Source organism: Oncorhynchus masou, chromosome 3, assembly GCF_036934945.1.
Source record: "Oncorhynchus masou masou isolate Uvic2021 chromosome 3, UVic_Omas_1.1, whole genome shotgun sequence".
NCBI lineage: Eukaryota > Metazoa > Chordata > Actinopteri > Salmoniformes > Salmonidae > Oncorhynchus > Oncorhynchus masou.
Genome location: NC_088214.1, coordinates 24,771,142 through 24,789,261, shown reverse-complemented (window position 1 = coordinate 24,789,261; position 18,120 = coordinate 24,771,142). Strand labels below are relative to the sequence as shown.

The window sequence follows — 18,120 nt, the reverse complement described above, 5'->3', positions numbered from 1 at the left end:
GTGGGACAACCACATATCTCAGTCATAGTAAGTACACAGTATGTAGCATAACTACACGATTCAAACACCTCAAATTGCAAGCATTGCTAGTGACTCAGTTACTGGAGGAAGCTTGTGGTCTACCAAACAATGAAAATGATAACTACATGTTTTTTTTGTACAGTACCAGTCAAAAGTGTTGACACACCTACTCATTCAAGGGTTTTTCATTATTTCTACTATTTTTTACATTGTAGAATAATAGTGAAGACATCAAAACCATGAAATAACACATATGGACCCATGTAGTAAACAAAAAAGTGTTAAACAAATCAAAAATAGATTTTATATTCTTCGCCCATTGCCCTGATGACAGCTACTGTATGCACACTCTTGGCATTCCTTCACTCTGCGGTCCAACTCATCACAAACCATCTCAATTGGGTTGAGGTCGGGTGATTGTGGAGGCCAGGTCATCTGATGCAGCACTACCATCACTCTCCTTATTGGTCAAATAGCTCTTACACAGCCTGTAGGTGTGTTTTGGGTCATTGTCCTTTTGAAAAACAAATGATAGTCCCAACAAGCACCAACCTGATGGGATGGAATATCGCTGCAGAATGCTGTGGTAGCCATGCTGCTTAAGTGTGCCTTGAATTCTCAATAAATCACAGACCGTTTCAGTTCCTCCATGCTTTACGTTGGGAACCACACATGCAGAGACTATCCGTTCATCCACACCGCGTCTCACAAAGACACGCCGGATGGAATCAAAAATCGCACATTTGGGCTCATCAGACCTAAGGGCAGATTTCCATTGCTAATGTCCATTGCTCGTGTTTCTTAGCCCAAGCAAGTCTCTTCTTCTTATAGGTGTCCTTTAGTAGTGTTTTTTTGCAGCAATCAACCATGAAGGCCTGATTCATGCAGTCTCCTTTGAACAGTTGATGTTGAGATGTGTCTGTTACTTGAACTCTGTGAAGCATTTATTTGGGGTTTCAAAGTTCTTGAAATTTTCCGCATTGACTGACCTTCATGTCTTAGTTATTATGGACTGTCATTTCTCTTTGCTTATTTGAGCTGTTCTTGCCATAATATGGACTTTTACCAAATAGGGCTATCTTCTCTATACCCCCTCAAACACATTAAGAAGAAAGATATTCCACAAATTCACTTTTAACAAGGTACACCTGTTAATTGAAATTCATTCCGGGTGATTACCTCATGAAGCTAGTTGAGAGAATGCCAAAGCTATCTTCTAGGCAAAGGGTGCCTACTTTGAAGAATCTCAAATATATTTAGTGGAACACTGTTTTGGTTACTTACATGATTCCATATGTACTATTTAATAGTTGTGATGTCTTCACTATTATTCTACAATGTAAAGAATAACGAAAAACCCTTGAATGATTTGGTGTGTCCAAACTTTTGACATGTCCTGTATATTTCTCAAATTCGTGTTCTTGTGTCCTTCCTATAGGGACAGGAAGTTTAATCAGATGGCCAGAGAGGCAGTGGGTTCGTGGCAGGGGGCTCCTGGCCCTGTCCACGGTGGCCCAGGCCCCACCCCTCTTCCTGGTGCTGAGGGGGGCGAGGCGGAGGCCATGTCCAATGCCCAGAGGAGCACACTGAAGTGGGAGAAGGAGGAGACTCTGGGGGAACTAGCCACTGTGGCCCCTGTCCTCTACACCAATGTCAACTTCCCCAGCCTCAAGGATGAGTTCCCAGGTGTGTGTGTCACAGTCACATCTTTGTGCATATCCAGCCATTACAATGACTTCATTTACAATTGAAGATGGTATGAGAATTGAAGATGATATCAGATGTCCTTCTTGAGCTGCAAGCATGTTGTTGGTCTAATATTTAAAAGAATATTGTCACTTTAGACTGGTCTACAAGAGTCAAACAGATTGCAAAGCTGTGGAGAAAAGCAAGTTCGCAAGACAGGGCCCCGTATGTGGTAAGATGCCTTTAATTCTGCTTAGTTTACATTGTCCCCAGTAGACATCCATTGGAAATGTGAGAATCCCAAATAATTTAGTCTGATCTGGTATTTTCTTATGAGTCAGACTAAAAGTATTAAATCATTTTTTGAAAAAGCCAGTGCTATTTCAAATCCAGCCGTTCACAGATGATCCTATTAACAGAAGAACCACAGTTCTCAGCGTTAACCTCACACAGAACCTGTAATTACATACGGAGAAGTCATTTTATCTGGCAGAAGCCATGTTTTAAGGACATGCACTTGATAAAAAAAATCTACTGAATAAAACAAATGAGTAATAGTCTCCTAAGGTTTCCATGGCACCAACTGAAATGATTTATTCTGTTTGTGTCTGCACGCGTGTGTCTGCGACTGATTTTGCTCTGCAGCAAAAAGCGAGGGACAACAGGGCTGCTCTGCGCATCAACAAGGTTCAGATGTCCAACGAGAGTCTGAAGAGGCAGCAGACGCAGCAGCTGCCGCTGTCCCAGCTGCCCCCGGCCTCACTGCAGCCTCCCGACGAGGTGTTTGACCCCAACATACCGCTAGACACAGACTTGCTCTTTAAGGACCCTTTGAAACCCAAAGAGTCAGAGCATGAGCAAGAGTGGAAGTTTAGACAGGTAAGGTTGTATTCAGAGAGGTGAGGTAATAGTGTGTGCAGGCAGGTTAGTATGCTAGTGTGTGTGAGAAGCAACCAGTTCAGATGCAGTTTAGGAAGTCTTCTCCCCCATCCAAAAAAAACAAACACAGTAGTTAAATAGTCTCCTTGTTGGTCTTTTGGGATTTAGGGTGCTAAGCAAACATGCATTGCTTGTTCAGGTTACTATTTGAAAGACTAAAACATGTTTTGCCCTTTCATCCTGTTCCTACAACAGCAAATGAGACAGAAAAGCAGGCAGCAAGCCAAGATCGAAGCCACCCAGAAGCTGGAGCAGGTGAAGAATGAGCAGCTGCAGCAGCAGCAACAGCAGTCAGGCAGCCAGTCGGAGGGAGACGGTAACAACAGCGGCAACCAGAGTCCTTCCTCCCAGCACGGCAGCAACGGCAGCATGTCCCCCATGCAGCACAGCACCGGGGGGAAAGAGGGCTTCATCCAACGTCATCTCCCAGGGACGCCCACCTCGGGGCCCCCTGAAGATGTGTTCCTGCGGCCCCCTCCTCCCCCTCCTTCAGGGGGGTCCTCTCAGCCCCAGTCCCCCCAGGTGTTCTCCCCTGGCTCATCCAGCTCCAGACCCTCCTCTCCCTGGGACCCCTATGCCAAGATGGTAGGGACCCCAAGACCTCCAACTCTGGGGCCCAGCGCGTGTCGCAGGATGTCCATGGATTCTGGCAAGTCTCCCACCTCTTTGATGGAGCAACAGGACAGAGGGAGGCTCACGTCTCCGGCTCATGAGGCTTTCGGCTCCCCCACGTCTATGAGTAGGGAGATGGATCCCTATGCCAAGCCCCCTGACACCCCCAGGCCTGTTTCTGGGGACATTGACCCCTTCCTAAAGCCTATGTGCCCACCCAGAGTCAACCAGGGTCCCCACGGAAGGCCCCTGATAGGCTCTCCAGTGCGTGGAGACCCTTACTCTAGACCCATGATCCGCCAAGAGGCCTACCAACGGATGGCTCAAAACAGGATGATCCTGTCAGACCCTTACTCCAGACCTCTGTTAGCTCCCATCCCGGGGAGCAACGAGCAGGGCTCAGTCCCTCAGTCTTTGTTCAAGACCCCCATGCCTCCACCCCAGGCCCAGGACCCCTTCAACAGACCAATGCCTCATCCCCCAGACCGGTTCTCTCAGCAGGGAGACCCCTACGCTCAGGCCCCTCTGACCCCTCGACCTCATGATAGCTTCACCAGTCCACCAAGGATGGCCCAGCACCATACCCAGGGCCCCCCTTCCCCAGCCCGGCCCAATGGCACAGTTACCCAACCGAAACCCTTACGCCCATGCTCCCTCTACTCCAAGGCCCGACCACTTCACATATGACCCCTTTGCCCAACCCCCAGGACCCTCATCAGACCCCTATGCTCAGATGCCAGGTACCCCTAGACCTATGAATGACCTTATCAGCCAACTTCCTGGAAACAGACCATTCTTTGAGTCCGGCTATGCTCGACCTCCAGGCACTCCTCGTCCAAACGACAACTACAGCCAATCCTCTGACCCTTATTCCCAGCAGCCCAACACCCCTCGCCCTGGTATGAACCATTTCCACCACCCTCACCCACACCCCCAGCCCCCCGGTCAGAGGATGTCCCCCGGGCACTCCATGGATCCCTACACACAGCAACCTGGTACCCCTCGGCCCCCCAGGTTCTCAAAGTCCCCAGGCAGCCAGAGACTAGCCCCCATGGATCCCTACGCTAGTCAACCTGGAATACCCAGGCCTTTGAGTGGTGACATGTTCTCCCAGACCCCCAGGCCTATGCTGAATGACCCGTACGCCCAGGCTCCAAGCACCCCGCAGCCAGGGATGGGGTCTGACAGGCTGAGCAGACTGCAGGGGCAGAGGCCTGGTCCCATGGGGAACCAGGATCCCTTCTCCCCTCCTCAAAGCGTTAGGCTCCAAGATGCCCCCTTTCCACACCTTGGGTCACAGACACCAAAGCATCACGGTGGGATAGCCGATGAGGGATTTTCTCCATCGCCGTCAAGACGGCCCAACCAGACGCCTATCCATGATCCTTACGAGCAGGCGCCCATGACCCCACGTCCACAGCCAGCAGACAGACCAGATATGAAGGAGCAGCAAGGCCAGGACCCTGGAGGACAGCTGCAAAACCCCTCCCAGATGCCTGGAACCCCCTCTGAGGTTCAGAGTGTTTCTCTGGCCGACAGTGAGGAGAGACTCAAACAGGTAGGACTGATGCTATTTAAACTGCTCTTATCTTCATTTAAAGTATTATCTTCCAGATAAATTTCACCCGTTTCAGTATTCACTTAAATTAACATTTGTATCCCTTGGCAAGCTTGAAGCCACGGTGATTAATAGCTAATACATTTCTATCACTTTTTTTTTGAATCAAATATTCAGTAGAGTTCTGGCATGAAACATGAATTATCTAGTTGGAGGTCTGACAGTTCGTGTTGTTTTATTTAGCGTCAACGCATCCGAGAGCTTATCCTGAAGCAGCAGCAGCAGAGGAGTGCCATCCGCCAGGAGAACGCTGGTATCATTGCCCCTGGTCCTGGGACACCTCGACCCTGGCCGCACGAGGGACACGGACAACAGGGCGAGATGTTCAGCCGGCCCCCTCCACCTTACCCTGGGCCGGGCCCCATGAGCGGACCAATGAGATTCCCTGGATCTGGACCCTTCCCAGGGGACCAGCGAGGCCCTTTCCCTAATGAGGGTCAGTTCCCCATAGGACAATACTCGGGTGATCCTAATATCAGACATCAGGGGCCAAGGTTTGTAACTGATATTACTGTCCTTACAGACTTAATAAATAAGACCTTATTTTTTGTATGACTCGTGAATTTCTAGTCTACGAAAAAACAGAGTCATTCTAGATTGAATGTTTCGGAGGTAACTCAGCACTGGAATATGTGTTGAAATTTATTTTTTCTTTCGATTGCTCAGGTTTGCATTTCCACCTGGTGGACCGGGACCTCATGGTAGCCAGGAATTCTTCCCCAGAGGCCCTCACCCCATGCAGGACATCCACCCGGGGATGAGACGCTCCATGTCTGTAGATATGGCCAAGTCCATGGGGGGCAACCGTATGGGGCTCCCCCAGCATTTCCCTCCTAGTGGTGTGCCAATGCAACAGCACAACATTATGGGCCAGCCTTTCATCGAGCTGAGACACAGAGCCCCTGACAGCAGGCTTCGTCTCCCTTTCGGGTCCTCTGGCATGCAAGGGAACAACATGGATCCCGACCTCCAGCCCCAGAGGCCTCCTGGTTTCATGGGAGGGCTTGAATTCCGGTTGCCTCCAAACCAAGGCCCCAGGATGATGATGGAGTCAATGAGGGACCAGCAGATGAGCCAAGGCCAGCTGTCCTCCAACATTGAGAACCTCCACCAGCATCAGCAGGCCCAGATGCAAGGGGGAGCCATGCCAAGGCAAGCCCAGCTAATGAGGTCCATGAGCCAGCCTTCTTCGAACGAGACCCAGGGTATGTCAGCTTCCATGATGGTACCTGGGCCTTCTGCTGGGAAGAGTGATGGTCAGGGAGGAGTCTCCATGGCTAACAACAATGACGGAGTGGACGACAAACTGGACACAGACGAATCAGCCGTCAAAGACCTGGAAGATGTTGAGGTGAAAGACCTAGTCGATGCCGATCTGGACAACCTAAATCTGGATCCGGAAGAAGACGGCAAAGACCTAGACCTAGAGACCAATGACCTGCACCTGGACGACTTCCTGACATCGGGGAAGTTCGACATCATTGCGTACACGGACCCCGACCTGGACGACGTCAAGAAGGACTTGTTCAATGAGGAACTGGACCTTAATGACCCCATGGAAGACCACAGCGACACCTGTGACTTCCAGAAGGCCTTGTCTGAGAAGAGGAGTTCTAGCTGTGGCGGTGCTGCATCTTCCTTCTCCAATTTGACGTCTGGAATGGGGAAGTCAGAGGGAATGGCCGAGAAGACAGCTGATGTGAAACAGGAAGTGAACTGCCGTCAGAGCCCCGCCTCCTCCCTGCCTTTCGAGTATAAGATCAAAATGGAGGACAAAGACAACCTGTCTCAGACGTCCAATGAGAGGACAGAGCAACAAGCAGACGGAAACACTAACAAGCAATCAGGAGTGCTCTCTGCCTCCACGCCAGTACTCTCTAGCTTACTAATCAAGCAGCAACCAGAGGACTCCACCTGTGACAATCAAGGCAGTGGTAACTCTATGACACAGCCAAACCAAGACACTCAGAACAGCTCTGGACTTAGTATGGGATCTCAAACCATGGATCCAACTAACAGGGGAGAAGAAGAAGGAGAAGCATCCATGTCTACCTTTGAGATGGACCAGAGTGGGTTGACCCCGGCTCAGCAGGCCCTGTTGGCCCAGACATTGGGCCAGGCGGGGCCAGGGGGGCACAGACCCCTGCTGCTGGAGGAGCAGCCCCTCCTCCTACAGGACCTGCTGGACCAGGAGAGGCAGGAGCAGCAGCAGCAGAGGCAGATGCAGGCCATGATCAGACAACGCTCCTCTAGTGACTCTTTTTTTCCCAACATTGGTAACTAGACATTTTTTGTTTAGGCTAAATGCTTTATGCCAGTTCAAACGAGTTATTCACTTTCACATTGATATGAGTTGTAAACAGTATAAATGTCAGTGATATGCATAGAGGAATTTGTGTCTTATGTAATGGGCAAGTTGCTGACCACACTTTTTTTTGTCTGCAGATTTTGACGCCATCACTGACCCTATAATGAAAGCAAAGATGGTCGCTCTGAAAGGCATCAACAAAGTCATGGTTCAAAACAACATGGGGATGACACCAATTGTCATAAACAGGTTCCAACCTGGTCCTGCGGCACCATGTCCTGAAAGCACCCCTGTTCCTCCACAGGCCGTTGGACAGGTAACTGAAACACTTAACCAAGTCAGCTCTCTTAAGTCGTCTTTCATACACAAAGCATACTAGGAAAACACAAATTATAACATCAATTTATTGTTTGTCAATTTCAAACCAGGATGGCAAGCTGACACCCTCAGTGACAAGGCCCAATCCTCCCAATTTTGGACCAGGTTTTGTCAGTAAGTTCACCTCTGTTAACATTCACAATCGTCAGTAAATGTATCCTTTTGATTTATGAGCCATAGTTTAATAATGGTATAAATCTGTAAAAAATAAAAAATTCTGTCTCCCCCTCAGATTTTCTTGGCTTTACCAGGCTTAGCCCAAAATGCTTTTGTAATAAATATTGTTAATGTACATAAGTACTATGAAGACTCACTCTGTCGCTTCCCTCAGACAATGCTCAGAGGACTCAGTACGAGGAGTGGCTCCAGGAGACCCAGCAGCTGCTCCAGATGCAGCAGAAGTTTCTGGAGGAGAAGATCGGCGCCCACAGAAAGTCCAAGAAGGCCCTGTGTGCCAAGCAGAGGACGGCCAAGAAGGCTGGAAGGGAGTTCCCTGAGGAGGACGCAGAGCAGCTCAAACACTTGACGGAGCAGCAGGGTGTAGTGCAGAAACAGCTGGAGCAGGTATGTAATGTCACTTTCTTCATCAGTACTATACCACTGTCTTACCATAACACTAGGCTATGCCCTCAATTCAACCCTCAAACTGCCCTTGCTTGGAACTAAGTTTTGAGACCAGACCAAAATGTTCAAAGCTCCTTGTAATTGTCATAATTATGTATTGAATTATGTCAAAACAAATGTTGAATTGTTATTGTCTGTCTTGCCAGCTGTTTGTCCATGTTCTTATGTAATATATATTTTTGGTTCTTGTCATTTCAGATCCGGAAGCAGCAGAAAGAGCATGCTGACCTGATTGAGGAGTATGGTGTGAAGCAGCAGCAGGGTGGCAGTGGCATGCCTCCCACTGTGATGCCAGCAGCAGTGCCAGGAATGCCACCGATACAAGGCAGCCCTGCCGGCATTGTACCAAGTGGGCCTCCAATGAACCACCCATCTATGAACCACATGGTGCAGCAGGTGCCAATCCATCCAAGCCAGCCAAACGCCCCCCCAAAACGAATGCCCAACGCACCAGCAGGCTGGCATCCTGGAGCTGCCATGCCCATGGGCGGACCCAATATGCCCCCTCAGGTTCCCATGGGAAACCCAGCTCAGCAGCCTCAACTGCCCATGGGCAACCTGCCTCAGCAGCCCCCACAGATTCCCCAGCAGATTCCTCCCCAAATGCCCCAGCAGATTCCTCCCCAAATGCCCCAGCAGATTCCTCCCCAAGTGCCCCAGCAGATGCCTCCCCAAGTGCCCCAGCAGATGCCTCCCCAAGTGCCCCAGCAGATGCCTCCCCAAGTGCCCCAGCAGATGCCTCCCCAAGTGCCCCAGCAGATGCCTCCCCAAGTGCCCCAGCAGATGCCTCCCCAAGTGCCCCAGCAGATGCCTCCCCAAGTGCCCCAGCAGATGCCTCCCCAAGTGCCCCAGCAGATGCCTCCCCAAATGCCCCAGCAGATGCCTCCCCAAATGCCCCAGCAGATGCCTCCCCAAATGCCCCAGCAGATGCCCATGGAAAACCAGCCTCAGCCTCAACCCGGCGGGGTCAAACCCCCACAGGGCTCCGGTTTGAAGTTTGACGACAACAACCCGTTTAGTGAGGGCTTCCAGGAGAGAGAGCGTCGGGAGAGGCTGAGAGAACAGCAGGAGAGGCAGAGGGTCCAACTAATGCAGGAAGTAGAACGTCAGCGCGCCCTAAAACAACGCATGGAGATGGAACAGCAAGGCATGCTGGGGCCTGATGGGGGGAACATGGTGCCCCTCTCTCAGATGCCGTTCTTCAATGCTGAGCTGCCCCAGGACTTCATGCAGCAGTTAGGACCGATGTTCCCCCTGCAGCAGCCCATGCAGCCAGGGATGGGCTCTCCTCCCGGGACCTTCATACAAGGCGGAGACCGGAGGGCCATAATGGGTAACGGGATGATTCCTCAGGACATGGGACCTAGTTTTGGGCCTGATAACATGGTACTACAGGGTAACTTCGCCCAGGGTCCACACAGACCCCGGAGGTTCAGTGGCCCAGGCGTGATGCCACAGATGCCCGGGGAAGGCCCTCCATTTGGGAGCGGCAACTCCACCACGCCCCTGCCTTCCAACTTCCCCGGCTCGGGTCAGTCTCTAATCCAGCTCTACTCCAACATCATCCCGGATGAGAATGGCAAGAAGAAAAGAAATAGGAAGAAGAAGAAAGACAATGACGATGCAGATTCTGTGAAAACGCCGTCCACGCCTCGCTCTGACCTGACTGCCCCTCTGACACCCTGCCGGTCAGACACATCCTCCACACCCACCAGGAACAACGCCCACCTTTTCGGGGACCAAGACCTTTCCAGGTCCCCCTTACTTGGCTCCTCCACCTCTACCCCCAGCCATAGCCACTCAGAGCTGGAGAGGCAGCTCTCTGGAGGGCTGGGTGGAGGGCTGGGTGGTGTAGGGCAGCCTGTAGGGATGGGTAGCCTCCCATCAGACATCTCCCTAGCCAGGGCCCAAGCTCTGGAGCAGGAGCGCATCCTCAGCAACATTAAGCTGGAGCAGACTGAGAGCACCGAGTGCCACGGACCCAGAGATGGCACCTCCTCGCACATGGGCTCAGGGATGGGCACGGTGAAGGAGGAGGGTGGAGCTGCAGTACAGAGCCCCTCCCACGGCGGGGGAGCAAAAGGGGAATCTGGGAGTAACAACGAGCTCCTCAAACATCTGTTGAAGAACAGGCAGACACCTCTTAATGGACCAGGGCTTCCCCACCAACGGTCAGACAAGAGCCTGAGGTCTGAGGAAGAGGAGGCGGATGCAGACTGCAAGGCCCTGCTGCTAAGGCAGAGCTCCATGGACAGCAACGGGGTGAGTCGGTCTGGTAGATGAGGCACGGCAGTGGAGGTGGTGAAGGCTCATTGTAACAGTTGGGATGGAATAAATGGAACGATCCAGTTCCATTAATTACAATAAGTCTATCCTTCGATTTCTCCCTCCACCAGCCTCCATTGAGTCACAGTGACCGCTAGCTTGCTATGTAGGTAGATGAGCAGCCAGTGTGAGTCACAGCCAAGCCAAGTAGGCTCTGAGTCTGGTTCAGTGAATCAGTCCAATGGGTTGCTGCCTGTGACAAACTGCTGTGCGTCATAGTAGGAGGCAGTAGTTTAGGCTGAGTCGTGATTCATGAAATGGTCTCTCAGATCTTCTCCTGCTAAAAATAATGGTGGTGTTGGTGGAAATACCCAAAAGGCGTAAGAGTTGTGAATTGTAAAAGTTATTTATGAACAGCGTGGTATCATGTCATGTTTTTTTTATATAGATATTTTTGTGATTGCCGATAAACGAGACACTGCTTTCTTACCAGTGTCTCTATGACAATTGACACAGTACTCATCTATCTCCTCCCAGGCGTATTCAGACGGACAGCTCTCTGGCCTTCCAGAGTTCCCAGGACCACTGCTCACAGGACAGGAGAAGAGGAAAGGCAGGAACAAGAGGAACCCCAAAGGAGGAGAGAGGCCCGCCTCTCGTTACAAGAAGAGGAAGAAAGAAGGGGAGGAGAAGCAACTGGTGCACTCCAGCACTGATACACTAATGACCCAGCTCAAACAGGTAGGGAGTAGACTTAAACATCACATATCACTTATAGGCATAGTCACATTAACCATACCTACACATACATATTACCTCAATTAGTCAGACTATCCGCTGCCTGTATATAGCCTCGCTACTGTATATAGCCTCGCTACTGTATATAGCCTCTCTACTGTTATAGCCTCGCTACTGTATATAGCCTCTCTACTGTATATAGCCTCGCTACTGTATATAGCCTCTCTACTGTATATAGCCTCTCTACTGTATATAGCCTCTCTACTGTATATAGCCTCACTACTGTATATAGCCTCTCTACTGTATATAGCCTCGCTACTGTATATAGCCTCGCTACTGTATATAGCCTCTCTACTGTATATAGCCTCGCTACTGTATATAGCCTCGCTACTGTATATAGCCTCGCTACTGTATATAGCCTCGCTACTGTATATAGCCTCTACTGTATATAGCCTCGCTACTGTTATTTTTCACTGTCTTTACTGTTGTTTATTAGTTCCATATTTATCTTTTGTTTACTTAATACCTGTGTTTTACTTAAAAATGACGCTGTTGGTTAGGGCCTATAAGTAAGCATTTTACTGTAAGGTCTACTACACCTGTTGCAGTCGGTGCACGTGACAAATGAACTGAAAGCTGTTGATACTCTACACACACGTCAGAGACTAGACTTCTTCTTATACCAATTGGCCGCATTCAGCATGTTACATTTACTCATCTCACATTAAGGGGAGCTAAATGATCCCTTCAGAGATGTTTCCTTCCACAGCTCTGTCTTTAACAGCGCTGTGATGCATCGACCACAGAGCTAGCTAATTACAGATAGGACGGTGCCCCGGGTGTGTGTATGCTGATACCATTACATGCATCATAGCCACATTACTGCTGTGTTAATGGACTAGCAAATGAAGCTGCTAGGTTTGACAGTTATACACCCTGGCATTACTGGTGGTTATTATGGAGAAGAATGGGACATATTATAACCCCCCTCCCCCCATGGTGCTCTTCATTGATTAAATCTGTATGCAGCCGCATCACTTCATAAATGGCTTTAGTTAATTGCGATAGAAACTACACAGTTTGATTGCATACCGGTATTCAGTTTGATGGCATGGAGCCATGATATGGTCTCCTGGAGGGCAGGGGGACCATATAAAAATGATGTAAATTGAAACAAATGGTATCCTAGCCTACTGGGAGCTGCTACACCATACTGTCTGCATATCACTGATAAATGAGACATAAATAATATTGTTTTTCTCAACAAACGTTATTATCAAACAGTCAACCATCTCTTTTATTACAATTTACGTGCTGTTTTGTTGAAGTTTAAATTACTGTCATTTTGATAAGTAATTGCTGTCTTCGTTTCCTTCCTATGTGGGAAGGATAATTGTAGAAAATGAATTAAATGGGAAATCTAGACTTTCCAAACACTCTTCAATTTGAAATACCCAGTAATCAATAAACAAGGATAAATTACCCACAGACTTCCACTAAACACATAGCCGCCACAGCGGAGTTGAAGATGTGAATAATACCCCAAGTATGTTAATTCGACTTGGTGCTATTTGTGAGCTCCAAATTGGAACAGTGACAAATGTTTTGTTGTTTTGGCTCTGTACTGCTGCATTGGATTTGAAATGTTGCAATGACTGAGGTTAACGTGCAAACTGTCAGGTATAATTTGGGGGTATTTTCATCTATGTCTTGTGAACCGTTTAGAAATTACAGCACTTTTTGTACATTGTCCCTCCATTTCAGGCAACCAAAATTATTGGGACAAATTCACTTGTGTATTAAAGTAGTCAAAAGTTTAATATTTGGTCCCATATTCCTAGCACGCAATGATTACATCAATCTTTGGACTCTACACACTTTTTGGATGCATTTGCTATTTGTTTTGGTTGTGTTTTAGTATATTTTGTGCCCAATTTTATTGTAAATAAGAATAGAATATATTTCTAAACACATCTATGTTACTGTATATGCTACCATGATTACGCATACAGTACCAGCCAAAAGTTTGGACACACCTACTCATTCAAGGGTTTTTCTTTATCTTTGCTATTTTATACATTGTAGAATAATAGTGAAGGCATCAAAACTATAAATAACACATATGGAATCATGTAGCAACCAAAAAAAGTGTTAATCAAATCAAAATATATTTTATGTTTTTCATTCTTCAAAGTAGCCACCCTTTGCCTTGATGACAGCTTTTGCAAAACTTTTTTTGGTTACTACATGATTCCATATGTGTTATTTATAGTTTTGATGCCTTCACTATTATTCTACAAAGTAGAAAATAGTAAAAATTCAAGAAAAACCCTGGAATGAGTCGGTGTCCAAACTTTTGACTGGTACTGTAGTCCTGAATTAATTGTGAATAATGATGAGTGTGAAAGTTACAGACAAAATAATATCGTGCCCCCCTCCCAAATGCTAACCTCATCTGTTATCGTAATGGTAAAAGGTTAGCATGTCTTGGGGGTGTGATATTTGCCGTCTAACTTTCTCACTCATCATTATTCACGATTGATTCATTCAGGACTATCCATAATCGTGGTGGCATCCACATTAATATAGATGTGTTTAGCAACATATTAAATTCTTATTTACAATAAACTCCAAAATGACACAATACATTATTTACCATTCATTTCTATTGGGCACAAAATAATCTGAAACACAACCAAAACAAACAAACAAATGAATCCAAGTTTGTAAAGTCAAAAGCTTGATGTAATCTATTGCGTGCTACTGTAGGAATATGGGACCAAATACCAAACTTTAATGCACATAAGTGAATTTGTCCCACTTTTAGTCCCCAAAATGGGGGGACTTGTACAAAAAGTACTCTAATTTCAAAAACATTTCACACGATATGGATTAATATACCCTCACATTTAAAATGACAGTCTGCACTTTAACCTCAATCATTTTATCATTTCAAATCCAAAGTACTGGAGTACAGAGTCAAAACTACAACAAAAATGTTCACTGTCCCAATACTTTTGGAGCTCACTCTATATCTGAGGTAATTTTGGAAGTTGGCAGGCAGTTTTACACCACCAAGGAACATTCCTCTCACTTCACATATAGTTCTATCATCATTAGCACACTCAACCTCTCGCCTTTCTTCTCCCCTGGCTGTAACGCTTCCCTAGGTCATTACTGGAAATAAGAATGTTGTCATATTCTCTGGTCAAATATTAAAGGGTTAAATAGATAAATAATAATTCTCTCCATCTCCCTTCCTCTCTCGTCCTACAGCAGTTGTCCCTTCTGCCCCTCATGGAGCCCCTGATAGGGATGAACTTTTCTCACTTTGCCCCCTATGGCAGCGGCCAGCTGAACGGTGAGAACCTCCTGTCTGGGACATTTGGCAGTGGCTCTCTGGACGGAGTCTCTGACTACTACTCCCAGCTCACCTACAAGGTGAGGCCTCACCTCCAACTGGAGTTTATTTTGTTCTTTAAAAAAATTCTACTTATCTCGTATTTTTATTTAAAAAGAGACAAACTTTGAATGAGCTAGCGAGAGATGGAGGGATCCCACACAAACATGTACTGCATACTGTGTGCGCAGAAGGTGCAGGCACTACCCACTAGACCAGCCCCAGGCACAAGACACTTTAATTAAGATGAAGTTGAATGATGCCTTTGGTGCCTTTGAAGCAGTGATTTGTGGTTGCAAGAGACGACTATGATACAATATTATATATCCCCTGTTGTAGTATGTTGACATGTATTCCTTGGCTTGTTTCTTCAAAGCAGAACAATCTGAGCAACCCCCCCACCCCGCCAGCTTCACTCCCTCCGACTCCTCCACCTGTAAACCGACAGAAGATGATCAACGGCTTTGCCACTACAGAGGAGCTAGCCAGCAAAGCTGCTGCCATGGGTGAGCACTGGAGAGGGTTCAGAGGTCACAGGTGACCAGGGGTTATTGGTAGATTAGTTCCAGCTTGCTGAATCTCTGAAGCTGTTTTTTTTTACCTCAAAATAATGTATCATACACAGCATTCTGAAATGTGTTGAGAAGGTTATGCTGTTTTGAAAGTTCATAACCTTTCCCCAACCCCTATTGAGAAAATGGCCATGAAAGTTTTTGCAACAATTTTCAACTGTAGTGTCATGCTGTTAGGACCATTCTTAATGTCTCATTCATATGTTCCTCTTCTATGTAGTGTCCAAAAATCTGGCCTCCAAGCCGCTCCACGTCCCATTCAGGACCGAGGAGGACCTGCTGGCCCGAGCCATTGCTCAGGGACCTAAAACTGTGGACGTGCCAGCCTCCCTTCCCACGCCCCCTCACAACAACCAGGAGGAACTCGGGTAAGTAAGGCCTCTGCTCCCCATAACAGGGCAATCAGGAGTATGGTTGCAAATTACAGTAATTTCCCCCAAATTCCCAGGTTTTCCAGAAATCCCGCTCTCAAGATTCTCGGAATCAATAGGGAATTTGCAGAAAATCTGCAATCCTCCTACCAGGGTTTCTGTAAAATCTGGTAATTTCAGCAAGATTACCAGAATTTTGTAATCCTAATTAGGAGGGATGTCTTTGGTTATGCTTTACATCTTAAAGATGCCGTATTGCTTTCTAAACCTGTCATTGTGATTCGGACGAGGCTGTAGATACATGTAGTGAGCTCCAAGTATTGGGACAATGACATTTTTGTTGTTGTTTTGGCTGTGTATACAGCACTTTGGATTTGAAATGAGGTTAAAGTGCATATTTCTACCACGCAATGATTACCTTTTATTTTGATTTATGCTTTTTAACCTTTATTTAACTAGACAACTCAGTTAAGAACAAGTTCTTATTGGCAATAACAGCCTACCCCGGCCAAACCTTATCCCGGACGATGCTGAGCCAATTGTGTGTCGCACTATGAGACTCCCAATCACGGCCTGTTGTGATACAGCCTGGAATCAAACCAGGGCCTGCAGTGATGCCTCTAGCACTGAGATGCAGTGCCTTAGACCACTGCGCCACTCATCAAGCTTGTGACTCAACAAAATTTGTTGGATGCATTTGCTGTTTGTTTTGGTTGTGTTTTAGATTATTTTGTAGCCAATAGAAATGAATGGTAAATGATGTGTTGTGAGATTTTGGAGTCACTTTTATTGTAAATAAGAATAGAATATGTTTTTAAACACTTATATGAATGTGGATGCTATCATGATTATGGATAGTCCTGAATGAATCTTGAATAATGATGAGTGAGAAAGTTAAAGACGCACAAATATCATACCCCCAAGACATGCTAACCTCTCACCATTATAATAACATGGGAGGTTAACATGTTTGGGGAGGTATGATATTTAAACCTAATTTATCACTCATTATTCACAATTCATTCAGGATTATCCGTAATCATGGTAGCATCCACTGTCCCAATACTTTTGGGGCTCACTGTATATGATTCAAGCTTTCAGACAGACTACACAACAATTTCTACATAATGTTCTTAGCTTTGGGAACTCTGATCGAGACAATTTACAGTTAGTTGTGAACGCAATTATATTTGTGTGAAAATAGCCTATTTGTCTAAAAACAGTTATTTTCCTGTATGTACTCAGACTAGGTTGTAGATATACCATACAATCTTTCACAGACTCCAAAACAATCTCAACACAATGTTCTCAGTTTAGGGAAGCCTGGGATTATGCAATGTTATTTTTTGTGAAAAGTAGGTTGACCGACAATGTTGTTTAGATACATACTAATGTTATATAATGTTTCTCTCAACCCCCTCCCTCTCTGTCACAGTAACAGGCTTGGACAGGAGCATTGTAAGGACCGGGACACACCAGATAGTTTTGTCCCCTCCTCGTCTCCAGAAAGTGTGGTTGGCGTGGAGATAAGCCGTTACCCAGACCTGTCATTGGTGAAGGAGGAGCCCCTCTCCCCCGTCCTCCCCATGCTCCCCACACCCTGGGGGAAAGGTAAATAAATAAGGTTACACTTTATTTTAACATAATAAACCATTTATAAGCCATTTACAAAAGGATTGCACACCATTTAGAATTAGGGTTCAATACTGCTCACTAGATTAGAGACTGCGAAATTACTTTTTGATCAAATCACATTTTATTTGTCACATGCACAAATACAACAGGTGCGACCTTACCGTGCAATGCTTACTTACAAGCCCTTAACCTTTTTTTAATTTTTATTATTTTTACCTTTATTTAACTATGCAAGTCAGTTAAGAAAAAAATCTTATTTTCAATGACGGCCTAGGAACAGTGGGTTAACTGCCTGTTCAGGGGCAGAACGACAGATTTGTACCTTGTCAACTCAGGGATTTGAACTTGCAACCTTCCGGTTACTAGTCCAACCTACTAACCACTAGGCAACCCTGCCGCCCACGGATATGTGGGACGGTCCCACCTGGCCAAAAGCCAGGGAAAATGCAGAGCGCCAAATTCAAATAGATTACTATAAAAATCAAACTTTCGTTAAATCACACATGCAAGATAGCAAATTAAAGCTACACTTGTTGTGAATCCAGCCAACATGTCAGATTTCAAAAAAGGCTTATCTGAGGAATCACGTCCGTAAAACAAAAGAGAGAAAAGCATATTTCAACCCTGCAGGCGCGACACAAAACGCAGAAATAAAAATATAATTCATGCCTTTTGACGAGCTTCTTTTGTTGGCACTCAAATATGTCCCATAAACATCACAAATTGTCCTTTTGTTCGATTACTTCCGTCGATGATGGGAAGATGGATGGAGCCAAATACAGGACCATTCTGGAAGAAAACCTGATGGAGTCTGCAAAAGACCTGAGACTGGGACGGAGATTTGTCTTCCAACAAGACAATGATCCAAAACATAAAGCAAAATCTACAATGGAATGGTTCAAAAATAAACATATCCAGGTGTTAGAATGGCCAATTCAAAGTCCAGACCTGAA

General features: G+C 46.6%; 1 protein-coding gene across 1 annotated transcript in view; it reads left to right on the top strand.

Annotated features, from left to right (window-relative positions):
• Positions 1-18,120, top strand: part of LOC135513245 (histone-lysine N-methyltransferase 2C-like) — a 135,286-nt gene that overhangs the window by 98,645 nt on the left and 18,521 nt on the right. The window contains 16 exon segments of the mRNA XM_064936091.1: positions 1,460-1,707; positions 1,866-1,939; positions 2,353-2,586; positions 2,842-3,848; positions 3,850-4,816; positions 5,060-5,370; positions 5,543-7,152; positions 7,322-7,500; positions 7,613-7,676; positions 7,894-8,126; positions 8,385-10,448; positions 10,989-11,192; positions 14,466-14,630; positions 14,966-15,095; positions 15,382-15,529; positions 16,968-17,143. Of these exon segments, the coding sequence (XP_064792163.1) occupies positions 1,460-1,707; positions 1,866-1,939; positions 2,353-2,586; positions 2,842-3,848; positions 3,850-4,816; positions 5,060-5,370; positions 5,543-7,152; positions 7,322-7,500; positions 7,613-7,676; positions 7,894-8,126; positions 8,385-10,448; positions 10,989-11,192; positions 14,466-14,630; positions 14,966-15,095; positions 15,382-15,529; positions 16,968-17,143 (7,814 nt within the window).